At 60.6% G+C, this 26,048-nt stretch overlaps 2 protein-coding genes across 2 annotated transcripts in view; one reads left to right on the forward strand and one right to left on the reverse strand.

Annotated features, from left to right (window-relative positions):
• GDAP2 (ganglioside induced differentiation associated protein 2) overlaps positions 1-26,048 on the reverse strand; it is a 228,520-nt gene that overhangs the window by 146,442 nt on the left and 56,030 nt on the right. The window lies entirely within an intron of this gene.
• On the forward strand, positions 773-20,285 carry LOC144772203 (parvalbumin alpha-like). Its single transcript, XM_078656342.1, has 5 exons — positions 773-858; positions 6,036-6,103; positions 8,303-8,435; positions 17,900-18,009; positions 20,037-20,285. Exons 2-5 carry the CDS (start codon positions 6,043-6,045, stop codon positions 20,060-20,062), a joined length of 330 nt encoding a protein of 109 aa, XP_078512468.1. The 5' UTR covers positions 773-858; positions 6,036-6,042; the 3' UTR covers positions 20,063-20,285.

Below are 26,048 nucleotides of genomic sequence, written 5' to 3' on the forward strand. Positions count from 1 at the left end.
CACATCTGAGGGGTGCCCTGCAGGTACAAGCCACCCTTGCCATGGCCACATCTGAGGGGTGCCCTGTGGGTACAAGCCCCCCTTGGCAGTGCCACATCTGAGGGGTGCCCTGCAGGTACAAGCCCCCCTTGCCATGGCCACATCTGAGGGGTGCCCTGTGGGTACAAGCCCCCCTTGGCAGTGCCACATCTGAGGGGGGGCCTGCAGGTACAAGCCTCCCTTGGCATGGCCACATCTGAGGGAGGGGGCCTGCAGGTACAATGCCCCCCCTTGGCAGTGCCACATCTCAGGGGGTGCCCTGCAGAAACAAGCCCCCTTGGCAGTGCCACATCTGAGGGGTGCCCTGTAGGTGGAAGCCCCCTCAGATGTGGCACTGCGTGTAATTACTGGCACCCCTGGCTGGCACCCCCCTGAGAGCGCTTGGCACGGGCCCCATCTTCAGGAGTCCGCCAGCCAGTGAAAGTTCAGCAGCTTTGGGGCCTTACACACGGGTCACCCTCCGGGCAGTGCCCCTTCTCGAGCCGTGGGGTGCGGCGGGCACTGATGCAAGGGCAGAGAGCCCCCCCCCCCCCAGACTGCCCCCACCCCTGGGGCACCGGGGCAGAATGCACGTGTACCCAAGGAGGGCAGGCCGGGGTCTCCAAGACATCCGGGCATTCCTGGGGATAAAAATACCCTCTGCCAGCCAGCACTTTCGCTGCAGGCGCTCCGGGGGGGGTCGGGGGGGGGCGCCGGTCCGGACGGCTGTATAAGGACCTGTCGCCCGCACAGGGGGTATAAAAGAGGGCGCAGGGCGGCTCGGGGCCGCCGAAGACCGAAACAACTCTCCTTCGCCACTTCAGACAGACCCCAAGCACGGTGAGTGGGCAGCGCCAGCCGGGGGCCCGGGGCCTGGCATTGGGGGCTATTGATGGAGGGGGCAGCTGTAGGACAGGAAGGGACCTGCCCTCAGGGACCCTGGCACTGGGGAGAGGGGTGAGCAGGCATTGCCCTTGGGGGCCCTGGCACTGGGGGAGAGGGGTGAGCAGGCATTGCCCTTGGGGGCCCTGGCACTAGAGAGGCTGGTTGGGGAGGCTGGGGGTAGAAGGGTCAGCAGTAGGGCAGGACAGGCACTGCCCTCGGGGGCCCTGGCACTGGGGGGGGGGGGGGGGCAGATGATAGAGGGGTGAGACGCAGGACAGTCCAGGCACTGCCCTCGGGGGCCCTGGCACCGGGAGGCTGGCGTTGGAGACATTGGAAGCCAGGGCTCTCTAGGCACTAAGGGGAGGTTATAGCACCCCCTGGGCCCCTGGCACTAGACAGGCTAGGGGGGGGGGGTCACCCCTGGACAGTGCCTGTCACAGGGGGAGGGAGATATGGAGAGCAGCAGACAGCTGCCCCAGCGCCCGGGGTCCTGCTGGCCGCCTCTAGGCACTAGAGAGAGTCCAAGTGAACAGCTGAGAGCTGCACCGGGCCGAGGGTAGCGCCGGGGGTCCTCCTGGCCGCCTCTAGGCACTAGAGAGTCCACGTGACCAGCTGAGAGCTGCACCGGGGCCGAGGGCAGCGCCCGGGGGTCCTGCTGGCCGCCTCTAGGCACTAGAGAGTCCACGTGACCAGCTGAGAGCTGCACCGGGGCCGAGGGCAGCGCCCGGGGGTCCTGCTGGCCGCCTCTAGGCACTAGAGAGTCCACGTGACCAGCTGAGAGCTGCACCGGGGCGGAGGGCAGCGCCCGGGGGTCCTGCTGGCCGCCTCTAGGCACTAGAGAGTCCACGTGACCAGCTGAGAGCTGCACCGGGGCGGAGGGCAGCGCCCGGGGGTCCTGCTGGCCGCCTCTAGGCACTAGAGAGTCCACGTGACCAGCTGAGAGCTGCACCGGGGCGGAGGGCAGCGCCCGGGGGTCCTGCTGGCCGCCTCTAGGCACTAGAGAGTCCAAGTGACCAGCTGAGAGCTGCACCGGGGCCGAGGGCAGCGCCGGGGGTCCTCCTGGCCGCCTCTAGGCACTAGAGAGTCCAAGTGACCAGCTGAGAACTGCACCCTAAGGGGAGGGCAGCGCCCAGGGGTCCTGCTGGCCGCCTCTAGGCACTAGAGAGTCCAAGTGACCAGCTGAGAACTGCACCCTAAGGGGAGGGCAGCGCCCGGGGGTCCTGCTGGCCGCCTCTAGGCACTAGAGAGAGCTCAAGTGACCAGCTGAGAGCTGCACCCTATGGGGAGGGCAGCGCCCGGGGTCCTCCTGGCCGCCTCTAGGCACTAGAGAGAGTCCAAGTGACCAGCTGAGGGCGGCACCGGGGCCGAGGACAGCGCCCGGGGGTCCTGCTGGCCACCTCTAGGCGCTAGAGAAAGTCCAAGTGACCAGCTCAGGGCTGCACCGGGGCGGAGGGCAGCGCCCGGGGGTCCCGCTGGCCACCTCTAGGCACTAGAGAGAGTCCAAGTGACCAGCTGAGAGCTGCACCGGGGCCGAGGGCAGCGCCCGGGGGTCCCGCTGGCCACCTCTAGGCACTAGAGAGAGTCCAAGTGACCAGCTGAGAGCTGCACCCTAAGGGGAGGGCAGCGCCCGGGGGTCCTGCTGGCCACCTCTAGGCACTAGAGAGTCCAAGTGACCAGCTGAGAGCTGCACCCTAAGGGGAGGGCAGCGCCCGGGGGTCCTGCTGGCCGCCTCTAGGCACTAGAGAGAGTCCAAGTGACCAGCTGAGAGCTGCACCGGGCCGAGGGTAGCGCCGGGGGTCCTCCTGGCCGCCTCTAGGCACTAGAGAGTCCACGTGACCAGCTGAGAGCTGCACCGGGGCCGAGGGCAGCGCCCGGGGGTCCTGCTGGCCGCCTCTAGGCACTAGAGAGTCCACGTGACCAGCTGAGAGCTGCACCGGGGCCGAGGGCAGCGCCCGGGGGTCCTGCTGGCCGCCTCTAGGCACTAGAGAGTCCACGTGACCAGCTGAGAGCTGCACCGGGGCCGAGGGCAGCGCCCGGGGGTCCTGCTGGCCGCCTCTAGGCACTAGAGAGTCCACGTGACCAGCTGAGAGCTGCACCGGGGCCGAGGGCAGCGCCCGGGGGTCCTGCTGGCCGCCTCTAGGCACTAGAGAGTCCACGTGACCAGCTGAGAGCTGCACCGGGGCGGAGGGCAGCGCCCGGGGGTCCTGCTGGCCGCCTCTAGGCACTAGAGAGTCCACGTGACCAGCTGAGAGCTGCACCGGGGCGGAGGGCAGCGCCCGGGGGTCCTGCTGGCCGCCTCTAGGCACTAGAGAGTCCAAGTGACCAGCTGAGAGCTGCACCGGGGCCGAGGGCAGCGCCGGGGGTCCTGTTGACCGCCTCTAGGCACTAGAGAGAGTCCAAGTGACCAGCTGAGAGCTGCACCGGGGCCGAGGGCAGCGCCCGGGGGTCCTGTTGACCGCCTCTAGGCACTAGAGAGAGTCCAAGTGACCAGCTGAGAGCTGCACCGGGGCCGAGGGCAGCGCCCGGGTGTCCTCCTGGTCGCCTCTAGGCACTAGAGAGTCCAAGTGACCAGCTGAGAACTGCACCCTAAGGGGAGGGCAGCGCCCAGGGGTCCTGCTGGCCGCCTCTAGGCACTAGAGAGTCCAAGTGACCAGCTGAGAACTGCACCCTAAGGGGAGGGCAGCGCCCGGGGGTCCTGCTGGCCGCCTCTAGGCACTAGAGAGAGCTCAAGTGACCAGCTGAGAGCTGCACCCTATGGGGAGGGCAGCGCCCGGGGTCCTCCTGGCCGCCTCTAGGCACTAGAGAGAGTCCAAGTGACCAGCTGAGGGCGGCACCGGGGCCGAGGACAGCGCCCGGGGGTCCTGCTGGCCACCTCTAGGCGCTAGAGAAAGTCCAAGTGACCAGCTCAGGGCTGCACCGGGGCGGAGGGCAGCGCCCGGGGGTCCCGCTGGCCACCTCTAGGCACTAGAGAGAGTCCAAGTGACCAGCTGAGAGCTGCACCGGGGCCGAGGGCAGCGCCCGGGGGTCCCGCTGGCCACCTCTAGGCACTAGAGAGAGTCCAAGTGACCAGCTGAGAGCTGCACCCTAAGGGGAGGGCAGCGCCCGGGGGTCCTGCTGGCCACCTCTAGGCACTAGAGAGTCCAAGTGACCAGCTGAGAGCTGCACCCTAAGGGGAGGGCAGCGCCCGGGGGTCCTGCTGGCCGCCTCTAGGCACTAGAGAGAGTCCAAGTGACCAGCTGAGAGCTGCACCGGGGCCCAGGGTAGCGCCCGGGGGTCCTGCTGGCCGCCTCTAGGCACTAGAGAGTCCAAGTGACCAGCTCAGGGCTGCACCGGGGCCGAGGACAGCGCCCAGGGGTCCTGCTGGCCGCCTCTAGGCACTAGAGAGTCGAAGTGACCAGCTGAGAGCTGCACCGGGGCCGAGGGCAGCGCCCGGGGGTCCTGCTGGCCGCCTCTAGGCACTAGAGAGTCCAAGTGACCAGCTGAGAGCTGCACCGGGGCAGAGGGCAGCGCCGGGGGTCCTGCTGGCCACCTCTAGGCACTAGAGAGAGTCCAAGTGACCAGCTGAGAGCTGCACCGGGGCCAAGGGCAGCGCCCGGGGGTCCTGCTGGCCGCCTCTAGGCACTAGAGAGAGTCCAAGTGACCAGCTGAGAGCTGCATCGGGGCCAGCGCCCGGGGGTCCTGCTGGCCGCCTCTAGGCACTAGAGAGAGTCCAAGTGACCAGCTCAGGGCTGCACTGGGGCCAAGGGCAGCGCCCGGGGGTCCTGCTGGCCACCTCTAGGCACTAGAGAGAGTCCAAGTGACCAGCTGAGAGCCACACCGGGGCCGAGGGCAGCGCCCGGGGGTCCTGCTGGCCGCCTCTAGGCACTAGAGAGTCCAAGTGACCAGCTGAGAGCTGCACCGGGGCCGAGGGCAGCGCCCGGGGGTCCTGCTGGCCACCTCTAGGCACTAGAGAGAGTCCAAGTGACCAGCTGAGGGCTCTACCGGGGCCGAGGGCAGCGCCCGGGGGTCCTCCTGGCCGCCTCTAGGCACTAGAGAGAGTCCAAGTGACCAGCTGAGAACTGCACCCTAAGGGGAGGGCAGCGCCCGGGGGTCCTCCTGGCCGCCTCTAGGCACCAGAGAGTCCAAGTGACCAGCTGAGAGCTGCACGGGGCAGAGGGCAGCGCCCGGGGGTCCTGCTGGCCGCCTCTAGGCACTAGAGAGAGTCCAAGTGACCAGCTGAGAGCTGCACCGGGGCGGAGGGCAGCGCCCGAGGGTCCCGCTGGCCACCTCTAGGCACTAGAGAGAGTCCAAGTGACCAGCTGAGAGCTGCACGGGGCAGAGGGCAGCGCCCGGGGGTCCTGCTGGCCGCCTCTAGGCACTAGAGAGTCCAAGTGACCAGCTGAGAGCTGCACCGGGGCCGAGGGCAGCGCCCCGGGGTCCTGCTGGCCACCTCTAGGCACTAGAGAGTCCAAGTGACCAGCTGAGGGCTGCACCCTAGGGGAGGGCAGCGCCCGGGGGTCCTGCAGGCCGCCTCTAGGCACTAGAGAGAGTCCAAGGGACCAGCTGAGAGCTGCACCGGGCCGAGGGCAGCGCCCGGGGGTCCTCCTGGCCGCCTCTAGGCACTAGAGAGAGTCCAAGGGACCACCTGAGAGCGGCAGCGGGGCCGAGGGAAGCCGGGGGGGTCCTCCTGGCCGCCTCTAGGCACTAGAGAATCCAAGTGACCAGCTGAGAGCTGCACCGGGCCGAGGGCAGCGCCCGGGGGTCCTCCTGGCCGCCTCTAGGCACTAGTCCAAGTGACCAGCTGAGAGCTGCACCGGGGCCGAGGACAGCGCCCGGGGGTCCTCCTGGCCGCCTCTAGGCACTAGAGAGTCCAAGTGACCAGCTGAGAGCTGCACCGGGGCCGAGGGCAGCACCCAGGGGTCCTGCTGGTCGCCTCTAGGCACTAGAGAGCTCAAGTGACCAGCTGAGAGCTGCACCGGGGCCGAAGGAAGCGCAGAGAGTCCTCCTGGCCGCCTCTAGGCAGTAGAGAGTCCAAGTAACACGCTATGAACAGCACCAGAGCTGAGGCAATGGTTTCGGATCCTGGGGTTTGGGGTGAGGGGGCTGTGATGTCTGTGAGGTGCCCGAGTCTGACCCATGTCTACCCCCCTCAGGTTCAAGATGGCCTTCGCCGGACTCCTGAGCGACGCTGACATCGCTGCGGCCCTGGACAGCTGCAAAGGTAAGACCCGGGGAGCCCTGGAACCGGCTGCCCAATGCCACCCTCCTCGCCCACTGCATACTGCCTCTGGCGCCCCCTGCCCAATGCCACCCTCCTAGCCCACTGCCTGATGCCACCCTCCGGGCCCATGAACACTGCTGCCCCCCGCCCAATGCCACCCTACTCGCCCACTGCACACTGCCTCTGGCGCCCGATGCCACCCTCCTTGCCCATGAACACTGCCGCCCAATGCCACCCTCCGTGCCCATGAACACTGCCACCTCCTGCCCAATGCCACCCTCCGCGCGCAGTGAACACTGCTGCCCCCTGCCCAACGCCACCCTCCTCGCCCACTGAACACCGCCTCTGGCGCCCCCTGCCCAATGCCACCCTCCTCGCCCCCTGCCTCCGGCGCCCCCTGCCCAATGCCTCCCTCCGCGCTCACTGAACACTGCCTCTGGTGCCCCCGGCCCAATGCCACCCTCCCCGCCCACTGCCCAATGCCACCCTCCTCGCCCACTGAACACTGCTGCCCCCTGCCCAATGCCACCCTCCTCGCCCACTTCCTCTGGTGCCCCCTGCCCAATGCCACCCTCCATGCCCACTGAACACTGCCTCTGGCGCCCCCTGCCCAATGCCACCCTCCTCGCCTACTGCCCTCCCCCCAGATCCAGGACCTCCCTCACACTCTCGGCGCTTTATTCTATGCCCCAACCTCTCCTTTACACCTCCCCACCCATCCACCCTCTAACAGCCGGCCTCTTCCACTCACCCATCCACCCTCTCACAGCCGGCCTCTTCCACTCACCCATCCACCATTTCACAGCAGGCCTCTTCCACTCACCCATCCACCACTCACTCCTGTGCCCCACCCTCACCCATCCCACCCTCACACCTGTGCCCCTCCACCCTCTCACACCTGTGCCCCTCCACCCTCTCACACCTGTGCCCCTCCACCCGCTCACACCTGTGCCCCTCCACCCGCTCACACCTGTGCCCCTCCACCCGCTCACACCTGTGCCCCTCCACCCCCTCACACCTGTGCCCCTCCACCCTCTCACACCTGTGCCCCTCCACCCCCTCACACCTGTGCCCCTCCACCCCCTCACACCTGTGCCCCTCCACCCCCTCACACCTGTGCCCCTCCACCCCCTCACACCTGTGCCCCTCCACCCCCTCACACATGTGCCCCTCCACCCTCTCACACCTGGGCCCCCCCACCCTCATACCTGTGCCCCTCTACCCTCACACCTGTGCCCCTCCACCCCCTCACACCTGTGCCCCTCCACCCCCTCACACCTGTGCCCCTCCACCCTCTCACACCTGTGCCCCTCCACCCTCTCACACCTGTGCCCCTCCACCCTCTCACACCTGTGCCCCTCCACCCTCTCACACCTGTGCCCCTCCACCCTCTCACACCTGTGCCCCTCCACCCTCTCACACCTGTGCCCCTCCACCCTCTCACACCTGTGCCCCTCCACCCTCTCACACCTGTGCCCCTCCACCCTCTCACACCTGTGCCCCTCCACCCTCTCACACCTGGGCCCCTCCACCCTCTCACACCTGGGCCCCTCCACCCTCTCACACCTGGGCCCCTCCACCCTCTCACACCTGGGCCCCTCCACCCTCTCACACCTGGGCCCCCCCACCTTCATACCTGTGCCCCTCCACCTCCTCACACCTGTGCCCCTCCACCCTCTCACACCTGTGCCCCTCCACCCTCTCACACCTGTGCCCCTCCACCCTCTCACACCTGTGCCCCTCCACCCTCTCACACCTGTGCCCCTCCACCCTCTCACACCTGTGCCCCTCCACCCTCTCACACCTGTGCCCCTCCACCCTCTCACACTTGTGCCCCTCCACCCTCTCACACCTGTGCCCCTCCACCCTCTCACACCTGTGCCCCTCCACCCTCTCACACCTGTGCCCCTCCACCCTCTCACCCTGTGCCCCTCCACCCTCTCACCTGTGCCCCTCCACCCTCTCACCTGTGCCCCTCCACCCCCTCACACCTGTGCCCCTCCACCCTCTCACACCTGTGCCCCTCCACCCTCTCACACCTGTGCCCCTCCACCCTCTCACACCTGTGCCCCTCCACCCTCTCACACCTGTGCCCCTCCACCCTCTCACACCTGTGCCCCTCCACCCTCTCACACCTGTGCCCCTCCACCCTCTCACACCTGTCTTCCCTCCACCCTCACACCTGTCTTCCCTCCACAGCCGCAGACTCCTTCAACTACAAGAGTTTCTTCGCCAAGATCGGCCTCCAGGGCAAGTGCGGGGATCTCGTCAAGAAGGTGTTCGCCGTCCTGGATCAGGACCAGAGCGGATTCATTGAGGAGGATGAGCTCAAGTGAGTGGGGTGCTGATGGGGGGCTCAGGGGTTCAGGCGCCTGCCCGCACATCCTTGGTACACACCGATGGTGCCCCGAGCAGCCTTGGTACACACCAACCATGCCCCGAGCAGCCTTGGTACACACCGATCGTGCCCTGAGCAGCTTTGGTACACACCAATCATGCCCCGAGCAGCCTTAGTACACATCATTCAAGCCCCGAGCAGCCTTGGTACACACCGATCATGCCCTGAGCAGCCTTAGTACACACCAATCATGCCCCGAGCAGCCTTGGTACACACCAATCATGCCCCGAGCAGCCTTGGTACACACCGATCATGTCCTGAGCAGCCTTGGTAGACATCGATCGTGCCCCGAGCAGCCTTGGTAAACACCAATCATGCCCCGAGCAGCCTTGGTACACACCGATCGTGCCCTGAGCAGCTTTGGTACACACCGATCATGCCCCGAGCAGCCTTGGTACACACCGATCATGCCCCGAGCAGCCTTGGTACACACCGATCATGTCCCGAGCAGCCTTGGTACACACCGATCATGTCCCGAGCAGCCTTGGTACACACCAATCCTGCCCCGAGCAGCCTTGGTACACACCAATCCTGCCCCGAGCAGCCTTGGTACACACCAATCCTGCCCGAGCAGCCGTGGTACACACCGATCATGGCTCGAGCAGCCTTGGTACACACCGATCATGCCCCGAGCAGCCTTGGTACACAGCGATGATGCCAGAGCAGCCTTGGTACACAGCGATGATGCCAGAGCAGCCTTGGTACACAGCGATCATGCCAGAGCAGCCTTGGTACACATCATTCAAGCCCCGAGCAGCCTTGGTACACACCAATCATGCCCCGAGCAGCCTTGGTACACACCGATCATGCCCTGAGCAGCCTTGGTACACACCAATCATGCCCCGAGCAGCCTTGGTACACACCAATCCTGCCCGAGCAGCCGTGGTACACACCGATCATGGCTCGAGCAGCCTTGGTACACACCGATCATGGCTCGACCAGCCTTGGTACACACCCATCATGCCCCGAGCAGCCTTGGTACACACCAATCATGCCAGAGCAGCCTTGGTACACACCAATCATGCCCCGAGCAGCCTTGGTACACACCAATCATGCCCCGAGCAGCCTTGGTACACCCCAATCATGCCCCGAGCAGCCTTGGTACACCCCAATCATGCCCCGAGCAGCCTTGGTACACACCAAAATTGCCCCGAGCAGCCTTGGTACACAGCGGTCATGCCCCGAGCAGCCTTGGTACACACCGATCGTGCCCTGAGCAGCTTTGGTACACACCAATCATGCCCCGAGCAGCCTTAGTACACATCATTCAAGCCCCGAGCAGCCTTGGTACACACCGATCATGCCCTGAGCAGCCTTAGTACACATCATTCAAGCCCCGAGCAGCCTTGGTAAACACCAATCATGCCCCGAGCAGCCTTGGTAGACACCGATCATGCCCCGAGCAGCCTTAGTACACACCAATCATGCCCCGAGCAGCCTTGGTACACACCAATCATGCCCCGAGCAGCCTTGGTACACACCAATCATGCCCCGAGCAGCCTTGGTACACACCGATCATGTCCTGAGCAGCCTTGGTAGACATCGATCGTGCCCCGAGCAGCCTTGGTAAACACCAATCATGCCCCGAGCAGCCTTGGTACACACCGATCGTGCCCTGAGCAGCTTTGGTACACACCGATCATGCCCCGAGCAGCCTTGGTACACACCAACCATGCCCCCGAGCAGCCTTGGTACACACCGATCGTGCCCCGAGCAGCCTTGGTACACACCAACCATGCCCCGAGCAGCCTTGGTACACACCGATCGTGCCCTGAGCAGCTTTGGTACACACCAATCATGCCCCGAGCAGCCTTAGTACACATCATTCAAGCCCCGAGCAGCCTTGGTACACACCGATCATGCCCTGAGCAGCCTTAGTACACATCATTCAAGCCCCGAGCAGCCTTGGTAAACACCAATCATGCCCCGAGCAGCCTTGGTAGACACCGATCATGCCCGAGCAGCCTTAGTACACACCAATCATGCCCCGAGCAGCCTTGGTACACACCAATCATGCCCCGAGCAGCCTTGGTACACACCGATCATGCCCTGAGCAGCCTTGGTAGACATCGATCGTGCCCCGAGCAGCCTTGGTAAACACCAATCATGCCCCGAGCAGCCTTGGTACACACCGATCGTGCCCTGAGCAGCTTTGGTACACACCGATCATGCCCCGAGCAGCCTTGGTACACACCGATCATGCCCCGAGCAGCCTTGGTACACACCGATCATGTCCCGAGCAGCCTTGGTACACACCGATCATGTCCCGAGCAGCCTTGGTACACACCAATCCTGCCCCGAGCAGCCTTGGTACACACCAATCCTGCCCGAGCAGCCGTGGTACACACCGATCATGGCTCGAGCAGCCTTGGTACACGCCGATCATGCCCCGAGCAGCCTTGGTACACAGCGATGATGCCAGAGCAGCCTTGGTACACACCAATCATGCCCCGAGCAGCCTTGGTACACACCAATCATGCCCCGAGCAGCCTTGGTACACACCGATCATGCCCTGAGCAGCCTTGGTACACACCGATCATGGCTCGACCAGCCTTGGTACACACCCATCATGCCCTGAGCAGCCTTGGTACACCCCAATCATGCCCCGAGCAGCCTTGGTACACACCAATCATGCCCGAGCAGCCTTGGTACACACCAATCATGCCCCGAGCAGCCTTGGTACACACCAATCATGCCCCGAGCAGCCTTGGTACACCCCAATCATGCCCCGAGCAGCCTTGGTACACACCGATCATGTCCCGTGCAGCCTTGGTACACCCCAATCATGCCCCGAGCAGCCTTGGTACACACCAATCATGCCCCGAGCAGCCTTGGTACACAGCGGTCATGCCCCGAGCATCCTTGGTAAACTCCAATCATGCCCGAGCAGCCTTGGTACACACCAATCCTACCCCGAGCAGCCTTGGTACACAGCGATGATGCCAGAGCAGCCTTGGTACCTAGCGATCATGCCAGAGCAGCCTTGGTACACACCGATCATGCCAGAGCAGCCTTGGTACACATCATTCAAGCCCCGAGCAGCCTTGGTAAACAGCGATCATGCCCAGAGCAGCCTTGGTACACATCATTCATGCCCCGAGCAGCCTTGGTACACAGCGATCATGCCCAGAGCAGCCTTGGTAAACACCAATCATGGCTCGAGCAGCCTTGGTACACACCAACCATGCCCCGAGCAGCCTTGGTACACACCAATCATGCCCCGACCAGCCTTGGTACACACAAATCCTGCCTCGAGCAGCCTTGGTACACACCAATCATGCCCCGAGCAGCCTTGGTACACACCGATCATGTCCCGAGCAGCCTTGGTACACACCGATCATGTCCCGAGCAGCCTTGGTACACACCGATCATGTCCCGAGCAGCCTTAGTACACACCAATCATGCCCCGAGCAGCCTTGGTACACAACAATCATGCCCCGAGCAGCCTTGGTGCCCACCGATCCTGCCTCGAGCAGCCTTGGTACACACCAATCATGCCCCGAGCAGCCTTGGTACACACCAATCATGTCCCGACCAGCCTTGGTACACACCGATCATGCCCCGAGCAGCCTTGGTACACAACAATCATGCCCCGAGCAGCCTTGGTACACAACAATCATGCCCCGAGCAGCCTTGGTACACAACAATCATGCCCCGAGCAGCCTTGGTGCCCACCGATCCTGCCTCGAGCAGCCTTGGTGCACACCAATCATGCCCCGAGCAGCCTTGGTACACACCAATCATGCCCCGAGCAGCCTTGGTACACACCGATCATGCCCCGAGCAGCTTTGGTACACACCAATCATGCCCCGAGCAGCCTTGGTACACACCGATCATGTCCCGAGCAGCATTGGTACACACCAATCCTGCCCCGAGCAGCCGTGGTACACACCGATCATGCCCGAGCAGCCGTGGTACACACCGATCATGGCTCGAGCAGCCTTGGTACACACCGATCATGCCCCGAGCAGCCTTGGTACACACCGATCATGCCCCGAGCAGCCTTGGTACACAGCGATGATGCCAGAGCAGCCTTGGTACACAGCGATCATGCCAGAGCAGCCTTGGTACACATCATTCAAGCCCCGAGCAGCCTTGGTACACACCAATCATGCTTCGAGCAGCCTTGGTACACACCAATCATGCCTCGAGCAGCCTTGGTACACATCATTCAAGCCCCGAGCAGCCTTGGTACACATCATTCAAGCCCCGAGCAGCCTTGGTACACACCAATCATGCCCCGAGCAGCCTTGGTACACACCAATCATGCCCCGAGCAGCCTTGGTACACACCAATCATGCCCCGAGCAGCCTTGGTACACACCAATCATGCCCCGAGCAGCCTTGGTACACCCCAATCATGCCCCGAGCAGCCTTGGTACACACCGAACATGTCCCGTGCAGCCTTGGTACACCCCAATCATGCCCCGAGCAGCCTTGGTACACACCAATCATGCCCCGAGCAGCCTTGGTACACAGCGGTCATGCCCCGAGCAGCCTTGGTAAACTCCAATCATGCCCCGAGCAGCCTTGGTACACACCAATCCTGCCCCGAGCAGCCTTGGTACACAGCGATGATGCCAGAGCAGCCTTGGTACACAGCGATCATGCCAGAGCAGCCTTGGTACACACCGATCATGCCAGAGCAGCCTTGGTACACATCATTCAAGCCCCGAGCAGCCTTGGTAAACAGCGATCATGCCCAGAGCAGCCTTGGTACACATCATTCATGCCCCGAGCAGCCTTGGTACACAGCGATCATGCCCAGAGCAGACTTGGTAAACACCAATCATGGCTCGAGCAGCCTTGGTACACACCAACCATGCCCCGAGCAGCCTTGGTACACACCAATCATGCCCCGACCAGCCTTGGTACACACCGATCCTGCCTCGAGCAGCCTTGGTACACACCAATCATGCCCGAGCAGCCTTGGTACACACCAATCATGCCCCGAGCAGCCTTGGTACACCCCAATCATGCCCCGAGCAGCCTTGGTACACACCGATCATGTCCCGTGCAGCCTTGGTACACCCCAATCATGCCCCGAGCAGCCTTGGTACACACCAATCATGCCCCGAGCAGCCTTGGTACACAGCGGTCATGCCCCGAGCAGCCTTGGTACACACCGATCGTGCCCTGAGCAGCTTTGGTACACACCATTCAAGCCCCGAGCAGCCTTAGTACACATCATTCAAGCCCCGAGCAGCCTTGGTACACACCGATCATGCCCTGAGCAGCCTTAGTACACACCAATCATGCCCCGAGCAGCCTTGGTAAACACCAATCATGCCCCGAGCAGCCTTGGTACACACCCATCATGCCCTGAGCAGCCTTGGTACACCCCAATCATGCCCCGAGCAGCCTTGGTACACACCAATCATGCCCGAGCAGCCTTGGTACACACCAATCATGCCCCGAGCAGCCTTGGTACACACCAATCATGCCCCGAGCAGCCTTGGTACACCCCAATCATGCCCCGAGCAGCCTTGGTACACACCGATCATGTCCCGTGCAGCCTTGGTACACCCCAATCATGCCCCGAGCAGCCTTGGTACACACCGATCATGCCCCGAGCAGCCTTGGTACACAGCGGTCATGCCCCGAGCAGCCTTGGTAAACTCCAATCATGCCCGAGCAGCCTTGGTACACACCAATCCTACCCCGAGCAGCCTTGGTACACAGCGATGATGCCAGAGCAGCCTTGGTACCTAGCGATCATGCCAGAGCAGCCTTGGTACACACCGATCATGCCAGAGCAGCCTTGGTACACATCATTCAAGCCCCGAGCAGCCTTGGTAAACAGCGATCATGCCCAGAGCAGCCTTGGTACACATCATTCATGCCCCGAGCAGCCTTGGTACACAGCGATCATGCCCAGAGCAGCCTTGGTAAACACCAATCATGGCTCGAGCAGCCTTGGTACACACCAACCATGCCCCGAGCAGCCTTGGTACACACCAATCATGCCCCGACCAGCCTTGGTACACACCAATCCTGCCTCGAGCAGCCTTGGTACACACCAATCATGCCCCGAGCAGCCTTGGTACACACCAATCATGTCCCGAGCAGCCTTGGTACACACCGATCATGTCCCGAGCAGCCTTGGTACACACCGATCATGTCCCGAGCAGCCTTGGTACACACCAATCATGCCCCGAGCAGCCTTGGTACACAACAATCATGCCCCGAGCAGCCTTGGTGCCCACCGATCCTGCCTCGAGCAGCCTTGGTACACACCAATCATGCCCCGAGCAGCCTTGGTACACACCAATCATGTCCCGACCAGCCTTGGTACACACCGATCATGCCCCGAGCAGCCTTGGTACACAACAATCATGCCCCGAGCAGCCTTGGTACACAACAATCATGCCCCGAGCAGCCTTGGTACACAACTATCATGCCCCGAGCAGCCTTGGTGCCCACCGATCCTGCCTCGAGCAGCCTTGGTGCACACCAATCATGCCCCGAGCAGCCTTGGTACACACCAATCATGTCCCGACCAGCCTTGGTACACACCGATCATGCCCCGAGCAGCCTTGGTACACACCAATCATGCCCCGAGCAGCCTTGGTACACACCGATCATGTCCCGAGCAGCCTTGGTACACACCAATCCTGCCCCGAGCAGCCGTGGTACACACCGATCATGCCCGAGCAGCCGTGGTACACACCGATCATGGCTCGAGCAGCCTTGGTACACACCGATCATGCCCCGAGCAGCCTTGGTACACACCGATCATGCCCCGAGCAGCCTTGGTACACAGCGATGATGCCAGAGCAGCCTTGGTACACAGCGATCATGCCAGAGCAGCCTTGGTACACATCATTCAAGCCCCGAGCAGCCTTGGTACACACCAATCATGCTTCGAGCAGCCTTGGTACACACCAATCATGCCTCGAGCAGCCTTGGTACACATCATTCAAGCCCCGAGCAGCCTTGGTACACATCATTCAAGCCCCGAGCAGCCTTGGTACACACCAATCATGCCCCGAGCAGCCTTGGTACACACCAATCATGCCCCGAGCAGCCTTGGTACACACCAATCATGCCCCGAGCAGCCTTGGTACACACCAATCATGCCCCGAGCAGCCTTGGTACACACCAATCATGCCCCGAGCAGCCTTGGTACACACCGAACATGTCCCGTGCAGCCTTGGTACACCCCAATCATGCCCCGAGCAGCCTTGGTACACACCAATCATGCCCCGAGCAGCCTTGGTACACACCAATCCTGCCCCAAGCAGCCTTGGTACACAGCGATGATGCCAGAGCAGCCTTGGTACACAGCGATCATGCCAGAGCAGCCTTGGTACACACCGATCATGCCAGAGCAGCCTTGGTACACATCATTCAAGCCCCGAGCAGCATTGGTACACACCAATCATGCTTCGAGCAGCCTTGGTACACACCGATCATGCCAGAGCAGCCTTGGTACACATCATTCAAGCCCCGAGCAGCCTTGGTAAACAGCGATCATGCCCAGAGCAGCCTTGGTACACATCATTCATGCCCCGAGCAGCCTTGGTACACAGCGATCATGCCCAGAGCAGACTTGGTAAACACCAATCATGGCTCGAGCAGCCTTGGTACACACCAACCATGCCCCGAGCAGCCTTGGTACACACCAATCATGCCCCGACCAGCCTTGGTACACACCGATCCTGCCTCGAGCAGCCTTGGTACACACCAATCATGCCCGAGCAGCCTTGGTACACACCGATTATGTCCCGAGCAGCCTTGGTACACACCGATCATGTCCCGAGCAGCCTTGGTACACACCCATCATGCCCTGAGCAGCCTTGGTACACACCGATCATGCCCCGAGCAGCCTTGGTACACACCGATCATGTCCCGAGCAGCCTTGGTACACACCAATCATGCCCCGAGCAGCCTTGGTACACAACAATCATGCCCCGAGCAGCCTTGGTGCCCACCGATCCTGCCTCGAGCAGCCTTGGTACACACCAATCATGCCCCGAGCAGCCTTGGTACACACCAATCATGTCCCGACCAGCCTTGGTACACACCGATCATGCCCTGAGCAGCCTTGGTACACACCGATCATGCCCCGAGCAGCCTTGGTACATACCGATCATGCCCCGAGCAGCCTTGGTACACACCAATCATGCCCCGAGCAGCCTTGGTACACACCAATCATGCCCCGAGCAGCCTTGGTACACACCGATCATGCCCCGAGCAGCCTTGGTACACACCAATCATGCCCCGAGCAGCCTTGGTACACACCAATCATGCCTCGAGCAGCCTTGGTACACATCATTCAAGCCCCGAGCAGCCTTGGTACACACCGATCATGCCCCGAGCAGCCTTGGTACACACCAATCATGCCCCGAGCAGCCTTGGTACACACCAATCATGCCCCGAGCAGCCTTGGTACACACCAATCATGCCCCGAGCAGCCTTGGTACACCCCAATCATGCCCCGAGCAGCCTTGGTACACACCGATCATGTCCCGTGCAGCCTTGGTACACACCCATCATGCCCTGAGCAGCCTTGGTACACCCCAATCATGCCCCGAGCAGCCTTGGTACACACCAATCATGCCCCGAGCAGCCTTGGTACACACCAATCATGCCTCGAGCAGCCTTGGTACACACCAATCATGCCTCGAGCAGCCTTGGTACACACCAATCATGCCCCGAGCAGCCTTAGTACACACCAATCATGCCCCGAGCAGCCTTGGTACACACCGATCATGTCCCGAGCAGCCTTGGTACACACCGATCATGTCCCGAGCAGCCTTGGTACACACCAATCCTGCCCCGAGCAGCCTTGGTACACACCAATCCTGCCCCGAGCAGCCTTGGTACACACCAATCATGCCCGAGCAGCCGTGGTACACACCAATCCTGCCCCGAGCAGCCTTGGTACACACCGATCATGCCCCGAGCAGCCTTGGTACACACCGATCATGCCCCGAGCAGCCTTGGTACACACCGATCATGCCCCGAGCAGCCTTGGTACACACCAATCATGCCCCGAGCAGCCTTGGTACACACCATTCAAGCCCCGAGCAGCCTTGGTACACACCAATCATGCCCGAGCAGCTCTGGTACACACTAATCATGCCCCGAGCAGCCTTGGTACACAACAATCATGCCCCGAGCAGCCTTGGTACACACCGATCATGCCCTGAGCAGCTAGGGATCAGTGGACAGCACAGGACCACATGTGGAGGCAGACGTGGGAAGCTGGTCTGCACCTCTCAGGGAAGTAGACTGGGGATGACGGGTGTTAAATCTTAGACGGAAGCAGGGATGGGAGGCTGGGGTTGAACCTCCCAGGGAGGCAAAGAGTGGGAGGCTGGTGACCCTCTAAGGTGGCAGGAATGTGTGCCCTTTTGCAGAACTCTCACAGTCCACCCTCTCTCTCCACCCCAGGCTGTTTCTCCAGAACTTCAGCGCCGGCGCCAGAGCCCTGACCGACTGTGAGACCAAGGCCTTCCTGGCAGCCGGTGACTCCGATGGTGACGGCAAGATTGGAGTAGACGGTGAGTTCCATCAAGGTACTGCCATCTGGGGGCCTCTCTCCAGGCGGCCCAGTCCACCTGTTCTAGAGTAGCGCCTGTTGGTGCCAACGGTCGGCCCTTCTCCAGCTCCCCCTCCAGGGGCACCAGCTTAGCCAGGCCAATGCTCCCTGGTGGTACTAGCAGGGCCCCTCTCCGAGTCCTCCCTCCTGGCCCTTGGGTGGCACCGGTTGGCCCAGTCCACCTGTTCTAGAGTAGCGCCTGTTGGTGCCAACGGTCGGCCCTTCTCCAGCTCCCCCTCCAGGGGCACCAGCTTAGCCAGGCCACTGCTCCCTGGAGGTACCAGCAGGGCCACTCTCCGAGTCCTCCCTCCTGGCCCTTGGGTGGCACCGGTTGGCCCAATCCACCAGTTATCCTCTGGGTGGCAATAGCTGGCCACTAGGCATGGGGCTCTCATCAATGGCATGAGATGGCCCAGCCCGCCTTCTCCTTGCAGTAGCAGTGCCAGGCCCAGCCCGTCTGCTCTCCTCTGGGAGGCACTATATGGCCCTCTCTCTTCTTGGTGGCATCACCCGCTCTTCTGGCTGCAACCCGATGGCTGGCCCTCCTCAGGGTGGCATTAGGTAGCCCAGTCCTCCTACTATTCTATGGGTGGCACTACAAAGCCCAGTCGCCCTGCTCTCCCGTGGGTGGCACCACACGGCCCAGTAAAGCCGCTCTACACCGGGTGGCACCAACCACTCTTCTGGGAGGCACTAGTTGTCCCCGCCTGCCCGCTCACCTCCTGGTGGCAAACACTTAGTCCACCCTCTCTCCGAATGGCACTCGATGGGCCCCTTTTCTCAGTGGCGCTCGATGACTCGGTGTGAACGCTCCCTTCTCGGTGGCTCTAGAAGACCCGCACTTCTGGTCCGCTTTGGGTGGCACTCGATGACCCGCTCCAGCTGCTCCCCTTCAGGTGGCAGAAACGGTCTGCCCCCTCTGCCATCGCCAGGTACCACGGGCTGGGCTAGACCTGACAGACTCCTCCTGGGTGGGACAAGCGAGCCTAGCCCCCTTCCTGTCCCCGGGTACCACTGGCTGGGCTTGTCAAACTGCTCCTGGATGGTACAGCGCCCCCCTTCCCCTCCGGGTGGCACAAGCTGTCCTAGCCCCTCCCCCTGCTCTCAGTGCACATGCACAAAGACCTTTCTATCCACCACAGCAAAGCTACGAGATCTTCCTCGGTTAAGAGTCTGGGAGTCACACTTAGTGCAGATCTTTCTCTGAAAGGACAAGTTGGCACAGTGGTCTCCGCCAGTTTTTTTCAACTTAAGAAAATAAAAAAAATAGCCCAGTTCCTGACGCAACCCGCACTCACTCAGGTTATCATTGCCCTTGTTCTGTCCCGACTGGACTTTTCAAATAGTCTTTACCTCGGACTTCCAGCGGGCCTGTTAAAAAGACTCCAACTTGTTCAGAATCAAGCTGCCAGGCTTATTCTGAAATAATCAAAGTGGCAGTCTATTAGACCGGGCCTGAAACAACTTCACTGGCTGCCCGTGTCACAGCGGATTGCGTTTAAAACTGCATGTATCATTTTTAAAACCCTACAAAATACAGGTCCGAAATGTATAAAAAACCTTCCAGATATAATCCCTCATTAAATCTTCGTTCTGCTCATAAAGCTTTATTGGTTGTCCCGACCTTTAAGAAAAAACGCCTTGGCGGCTGCTGCTTTGACCATCTTGCAGCCACCTTTTGGAACTCTCTACCACTTCTTTTAAGAACAAGTCCAGATCTTCTCACCTTTAGACATTCTCTTAAAACATGGCTTTTTAATCAGGCTTACTTTTGAGTACTTACTGTGTGTTATGTTCCCTTCGATAGCGCCATGAAGCCTTCGGGCGTACAAGCGCTTAATAAATAAATATTAACATAACATAACATATCTTTTGCATACGTTTTAAGAATCTGTATTTACGAAATAGCCTGTAAAGAACATGTTCAAGCAAAGATGCCGCCACCTCAATGTAGCCCTTTTTAACCAATATTTTTAATTTTATTCGCAGAGTTCCAGGCCCTGCTCAAGAACTAAGCCCTCCCGGATGACGACCAAGCTGCCCGCACCGCACCCAATCTGTCTTACTTGAAAACAGGGATTCATTTCTACATTTTGTACAGTGAACTGGCATTGACAATCCCACGGACTGATGGAGCTGTGATGAGCCCCTTCCACTATGGAGACACTTATCGATCAAAGGACTGCACCGCTGGGGTCTGACCTGGGCCCGCCCACTCAATAAACCGAGATATTTTCACTCTCTTGTGCCCTTTGGGTTTCTTTGATAAACAGCTGAAAAAAACTGCAGGAGAAAAAGATGTTCCACGCGGAGGGGTGAGAAAATGAGGATGGTGAACGTCGGCTGACGTTCGGCAGGATGTTGAGGTTCTGGATACTTGCAGTATATCAAAGTGATTAATTTGAGCCGGTGTCTTCCGATCCTGGCATTGGCAGTTAATTCTCACCACTGGCACTTGTGACAATCTACCACATGGTGGCGCTGTCTGTGTAATTTAGAGATGAGCACAATAACAGGTTTAACAAATCAATATCTATCTGCCACCCAAGCACCGCCTCCAGCTCTGGGTGGGCTGCGCTAGTCTTCAGGATCACGCTTGTAGGAGTGTGAGGGTCACTAGTGGTGTCGGTACCTTCGCTGGCAGGGGCACTGGGTGGACGGAGTAAGCAGCAGAGGCCTCCGCACGAGGGCCCTAGCACTTTTATTATGATTATTATTGTTTACAAACTAAGCGTTGAGTATACAGGATGAGGGTCCGGGGGTATGCGAGGGGGGGGGGGGACCAGAGGCTGGTAGGGCAGTAGGGAACCTAGAGAGCAACAGAGGGTGGCAGGGTGCCCGGGAGATGCCAAACAATGGCACAGCTGCAGAGACCCTGGGAGCCCAGAGGGTGGCAGCGTACCCGAGAGATTCAAGATGTTGGAACAGCAGGAGGGACCCTGGGAGCCCAGAGGGTGGCATAGTGCCCGACAGAAGCAAGAGGCTGGCACAGTGGAAGGGACTTTGGGAGCCCAGAGGGTGGCAGGGTGTGAGGGTGTCTGAGAGGTGCCAGGTGCTGCCACAGCTGGAGGGACCCTGGGAGCCCAGAGGGTGGCATAGTGCCCGACAGAAGCAAGAGGCTGGCACAGTGGAAGGGACTTTGGGAGCCCAGAGGGTGGCAGGGTGTGAGGGTGTCTGAGAGGTGCCAGGTGCTGCCACAGCTGGAGGGACCTGGGAGCCCAGAGGGTGGCAGGGTGTGAGTGTGTCTGAGAGGTGCTGCCACAGCTGGAGGGACCCTGGGAGCCCAGAGGGTGGCAGGGTGTGAGTGTGTCTGAGAGGTGCTGCCACAGCTGGAGGGACCTGGGAGCCCAGAGGGGGGCAGGGTGTGAGGGTGTCTGAGAGGTGCCAGGTGCTGCCACAGCTGGAGGGACCCTGGGAGCCCAGAGGGGGGCAGGGTGTGAGGGTGTCTGAGAGGTCCCAGGTGCTGCCACAGCTGGAGGGACCTGGGAGCCCAGAGGGGGGCAGGGTGTGAGGGTGTCCGAGAGGTGCCAGGTGCTGCCACAGCTGGAGGGACCCTGGGAGCCCAGAGGGGGGCAGGGTGTGAGGGTGTCTGAGAGGTCCCAGGTGCTGCCACAGCTGGAGGGACCTGGGAGCCCAGAGGGGGGCAGGGTGTGAGGGTGTCTGAGAGGTGCCAGGTGCTGCCACAGCTGGAGGGACCCTGGGAGCCCAGAGGGTGGCAGGGTGTGAGGGTGTCTGAGAGGTGCCAGGTGCTGCCACAGCTGGAGGGACCCTGGGAGCCCAGAGGGTGGCAGGGTGTGAGGGTGTCTGGGAGGTGCCAGGTGCTGCCACAGCTGGAGGGAACCTGGGAGCCCAGAGGGTGGCAGGGTGTGAGGATGTCTGAGGTGCCAGGTGCTGCCACAGCTGGAGGGACCTGGGAGCCCAGAGGGTGGCAGGGTGTGAGTGTGTCTGAGAGGTGCTGCCACAGCTGGAGGGACCCTGGGAGCCCAGAGGGGGGCAGGGTGTGAGGGTGTCTGAGAGGTCCCAGGTGCTGCCACAGCTGCAGAGACCCTGGGAGCCCAGAGGGTGGCAGGGTGTGAGGGTGTCTGAGAGGTGCCAGGTGCTGCCACAGCTGGAGGGACCCTGGGAGCCCAGAGGGGGGCAGGGTGTGAGGGTGTCTGAGAGGTCCCAGGTGCTGCCACAGCTGGAGGGACCTGGGAGCCCAGAGGGGGGCAGGGTGTGAGGGTGTCTGAGAGGTGCCAGGTGCTGCCACAGCTGGAGGGACCCTGGGAGCCCAGAGGGGGGCAGGGTGTGAGGGTGTCTGAGAGGTCCCAGGTGCTGCCACAGCTGGAGGGACCTGGGAGCCCAGAGGGGGGCAGGGTGTGAGGGTGTCTGAGAGGTGCCAGGTGCTGCCACAGCTGGAGGGACCCTGGGAGCCCAGAGGGGGGCAGGGTGTGAGGGTGTCTGAGAGGTCCCAGGTGCTGCCACAGCTGGAGGGACCTGGGAGCCCAGAGGGGGGCAGGGTGTGAGGGTGTCTGAGAGGTGCCAGGTGCTGCCACAGCTGGAGGGACCCTGGGAGCCCAGAGGGGGGCAGGGTGTGAGGGTGTCTGAGAGGTGCCAGAGGCTGTCAGAGTGGGAGGGGCCAGTGCGCCACCTCAATATATCAATGCTAAAAGTGTATTCATTTGTTTATATTGATTTATACAATCTCATAAACCCTAATGCGTCAGAGCGCTTTACAAATGGAACTGAATATTACACGAGAACGATCGGTTACAAATATTGAGCTGTGACCTGTAAACAGGTTTCACAGCAGGAGCAGACCATTCCAGGAGAATGACCAGTTTGATCAGTTATAAATAGGTCAGTCGGAGCAGCCAGAGGGCCTGAGTTAGACCTCAGCAGACGAATATCCCGTCCGCTGAAATAGAAATCCCATATTATCCTATGGATTTATATTTCGGCGGACGGGATATCGGTCACCGTTGTGACAGAGTAACCAGTCCGCCAAGACCTAAATCCGGCCGCGCAGCGCAGGACCTGGCCACGCAGCGCAGGAGCTGGCCACGCCGCGCAGGAGCTGGCCACGCCGCGCAGGAGCTGGCCACGCCGCGCAGGAGCTGGCCACGCAACGCAGGAGCTGGCCACGCCGCGCAAGAGCTGGCCACGCAGCGCAGGAGCTGGCCACGCAGCGCAGGAGCTGGCCACGCAGCGCAGGAGCTGGCCACGCAGCGCAGGAGCTGGCCACGCAGCGCAGGAGCTGGCCACGCAGCGCAGGAGCTGGCCACGCCACGCAGGAGCTGGCCACGCAACGCAGGAGCTGGCCACGCAGCGCAGGAGCTGGCCACGCAGCGCAGGAGCTGGCCACGCAACGCAGGAGCTGGCCACGCAGCGCAGGACCTGGCCACGCAGCGCAGGACCTGGCCACGCAGCGCAGGAGCTGGCCACGCAGCGCAGGAGCTGGCCACGCAGCGCAGGAGCTGGTCACGCAGCGCAGGAGCTGGTCACGCAGCGCAAGAGCTGGCCACGCAGCGCAGGAGCTGGCCACGCAGCGCAGGAGCTGGCCACGCAGCGCAGGAGCTGGCCACGCAACGCAGGAGCTGGCCACGCAACGCAGGAGCTGGCCACGCAACGCAGGAGCTGGCCACGCAGCGCAGGAGCTGGCCACGCAGCGCAGGAGCTGGCCACGCAGCGCAGGAGCTGGCCACGCAGCGCAGGACCTGGCCACGCCGCGCAAGAGCTGGCCACGCAGTGCAGGAGCTGGCCACGCCACGCAGGAGCTGGCCAGGCCGCGCAGGAGCTGGCCACGCAGCGCAAGAGCTAGCCACGCAGCGCAGGAGCTGGCCACGCAGCGCAGGAGCTGGCCACGCAGCGCAGGAGCTGGCCACACAGCGCAGGACCTGGCCACGCAGCGCAGGAGCTGGCCACGCCACGCAGGAGCTGGCCAGGCCGCGCAGGAGCTGGCCACGCAGCGCAGGAGCTGGCCACGCAGCGCAGGAGCTGGCCACGCAGCGCAGGAGCTGGCCACGCAGCGCAGGAGCTGGCCACGCAGCGCAGGAGCTGGCCACACAGCGCAGGAGCTGGCCACACAGCGCAGGAGCTGGCCACACAGCGCAGGAGCTGGCCACACAACGCAGGAGCTGGCCACGCAGCGCAGGAGCTGGCCACGCAGCGCAGGAGCTGGCCACACTGCAAAAACTGTGCAAAGCTGACCCCACAGAGCACAGCTCCCAGCAAGGCAAGAAGCTAATTTGTGACCCTAAAAGCTGCATCTGAGATCAAATTAGCCCCCAAACCTACCAAAGACCATCCACCAAAATGACCCAGTCAATGTGTACTACAATTAGGGCTCCCGGTTTTATGGTATTTATTTTTGGCCCATTTTATCTGTATTTATCCAGATTTATTTTTTGGCCATTTTATCTGTATTTATTCATATTTATTTTGTGTTTTTTCATATATATGAAGTTGTAAAACTGTACATTTCCGTATTTATTTAACGGACAGACGCGCACTCATACTTTGATGTCTGTCGGTTGTTAGCTATTTGAGCTGCCAAATATTACACAACAGTACATTCACTGGTAAATACTAGCATTACACCACAAATGTATGTTGACATATGCCGTTATTTAAAGAAATGTCATCCTGTTTTTAATTTCCCATTCTGTCCATCTGCTCAGCTGCTGGCCAATGATTCGTGAAAGACTGCACAGAGATTCAATTAAAAGAAGCACAATTTTCTGTATTTATCCACTGAATGCAAACAGAAAACACATTGTTTTCGGTCTGTATTTATCTGTAAAAAAATCGTAAAAACGACAAACAGGGAGCCTTATTTACAATTATCCTCGCAAGGTGGCACATAAAAAAAACAAAACATTAAGACATCGATTTGGATGGACCTATGACAAGGCCGTATTTCTCTAGCGGAAAAAGAGGAGGGGCTGCAGGATCTACCAATACCGGCAGACTGAGGCGGAGGAGCCATGCGGACGCGCCAACAGTCGCTAAAAATGCTCCTTCCCTTTGACCAATAGCACACGACTTGTATCTCTAGAGGATTAGCATTCACAGAGAGGCTCCTCTGCGCCTCCTCGTGCTAATGGGAGCAGAAGATACTGCAGCCCTAGGGCTTCAAACCTTCTCCCAGTAGAGCTGGGCTGGCCCTCTTAAGCTGCAGGCCAGTGATCTCCTGCAGCAAGACTGGCTCAAAGGCCCTTAGCAGAAAAATATGAGGGCACAAAGCAATCTCCATATAGGCGCGCGCATGACTTGCTGCTGTAGGAAAATAACGGTACATGTTCTAAACGTTTCTTTGCCTGTAAAGCCCATTGATTGACAGCCAAATGACTTGAAAAATAGTGCTCCCTTTAAAAAAAAATATTCTATAGATGGACTAAAGGCCATATGTATCAAGCACTAATGCGTTCGCAAACGCCAAAATTCACAGAATTTTGGCGTTTGTGAACGCATTAGTGCAAAATGGTGTGTATCAAAAACATCTGCGTGAAAAGGAATCGCAAAATTTGCCATTCCTTATTTTGTGATTGCATTTAAGCAATCGCAAATTTTGCGATTCCTTAAATGCAATGTATGAAGCATAAAAAAAAATGCAAATTGGCCTTAAGGAATCGCAAATTACCACCAACTTCAAGTTGGTGGTAATTTGCGAATTCCTTGAAAAAGGCACTTTTTTGCATTTTTCAAAGTGCAATGTGAAGCACATACATGCCCTTAGGGCATGTATGTGCGCCACATGTGCACCCATGCTTATTTCAGGGGTGCAACAGGGTGTCCTTTGGACACCCTTGCACCCTTGAAAATATTCTCAATTTGCGATTTTCAAATTGCGAATCGCAAATTGAGAATAACTTCCCATTCATTCCTATAGGCCTCCTGGCCCATAGAAATGAATGGGAAAGTATTCCTTAATTGCCATTCGCAATTTGCAAATCGCAATTAAGGAATACTAAGAAATCGCTAAAAAATTGTGAATTTGTACATACATTCCTATTTGCGATT

Source organism: Lissotriton helveticus, chromosome 8 (assembly GCF_964261635.1).
Source record: "Lissotriton helveticus chromosome 8, aLisHel1.1, whole genome shotgun sequence".
Taxonomy (NCBI): domain Eukaryota; kingdom Metazoa; phylum Chordata; class Amphibia; order Caudata; family Salamandridae; genus Lissotriton; species Lissotriton helveticus.

Coding starts and splice junctions, on each gene's coding strand:
- LOC144772203 (XM_078656342.1), top strand. CDS start 6,043: ATGGCCTTCGCCGGACTCCTGAGCGACGCTGACATCGCTGCGGCCCTG. Junction 6,104..8,302: donor GGCCCTGGACAGCTGCAAAG/GTAAGACCCGGG, acceptor TTCCCTCCACAG/CCGCAGACTCCTTCAACTAC. Junction 18,010..20,036: donor CGGCAAGATTGGAGTAGACG/GTGAGTTCCATC, acceptor TTTTATTCGCAG/AGTTCCAGGCCCTGCTCAAG.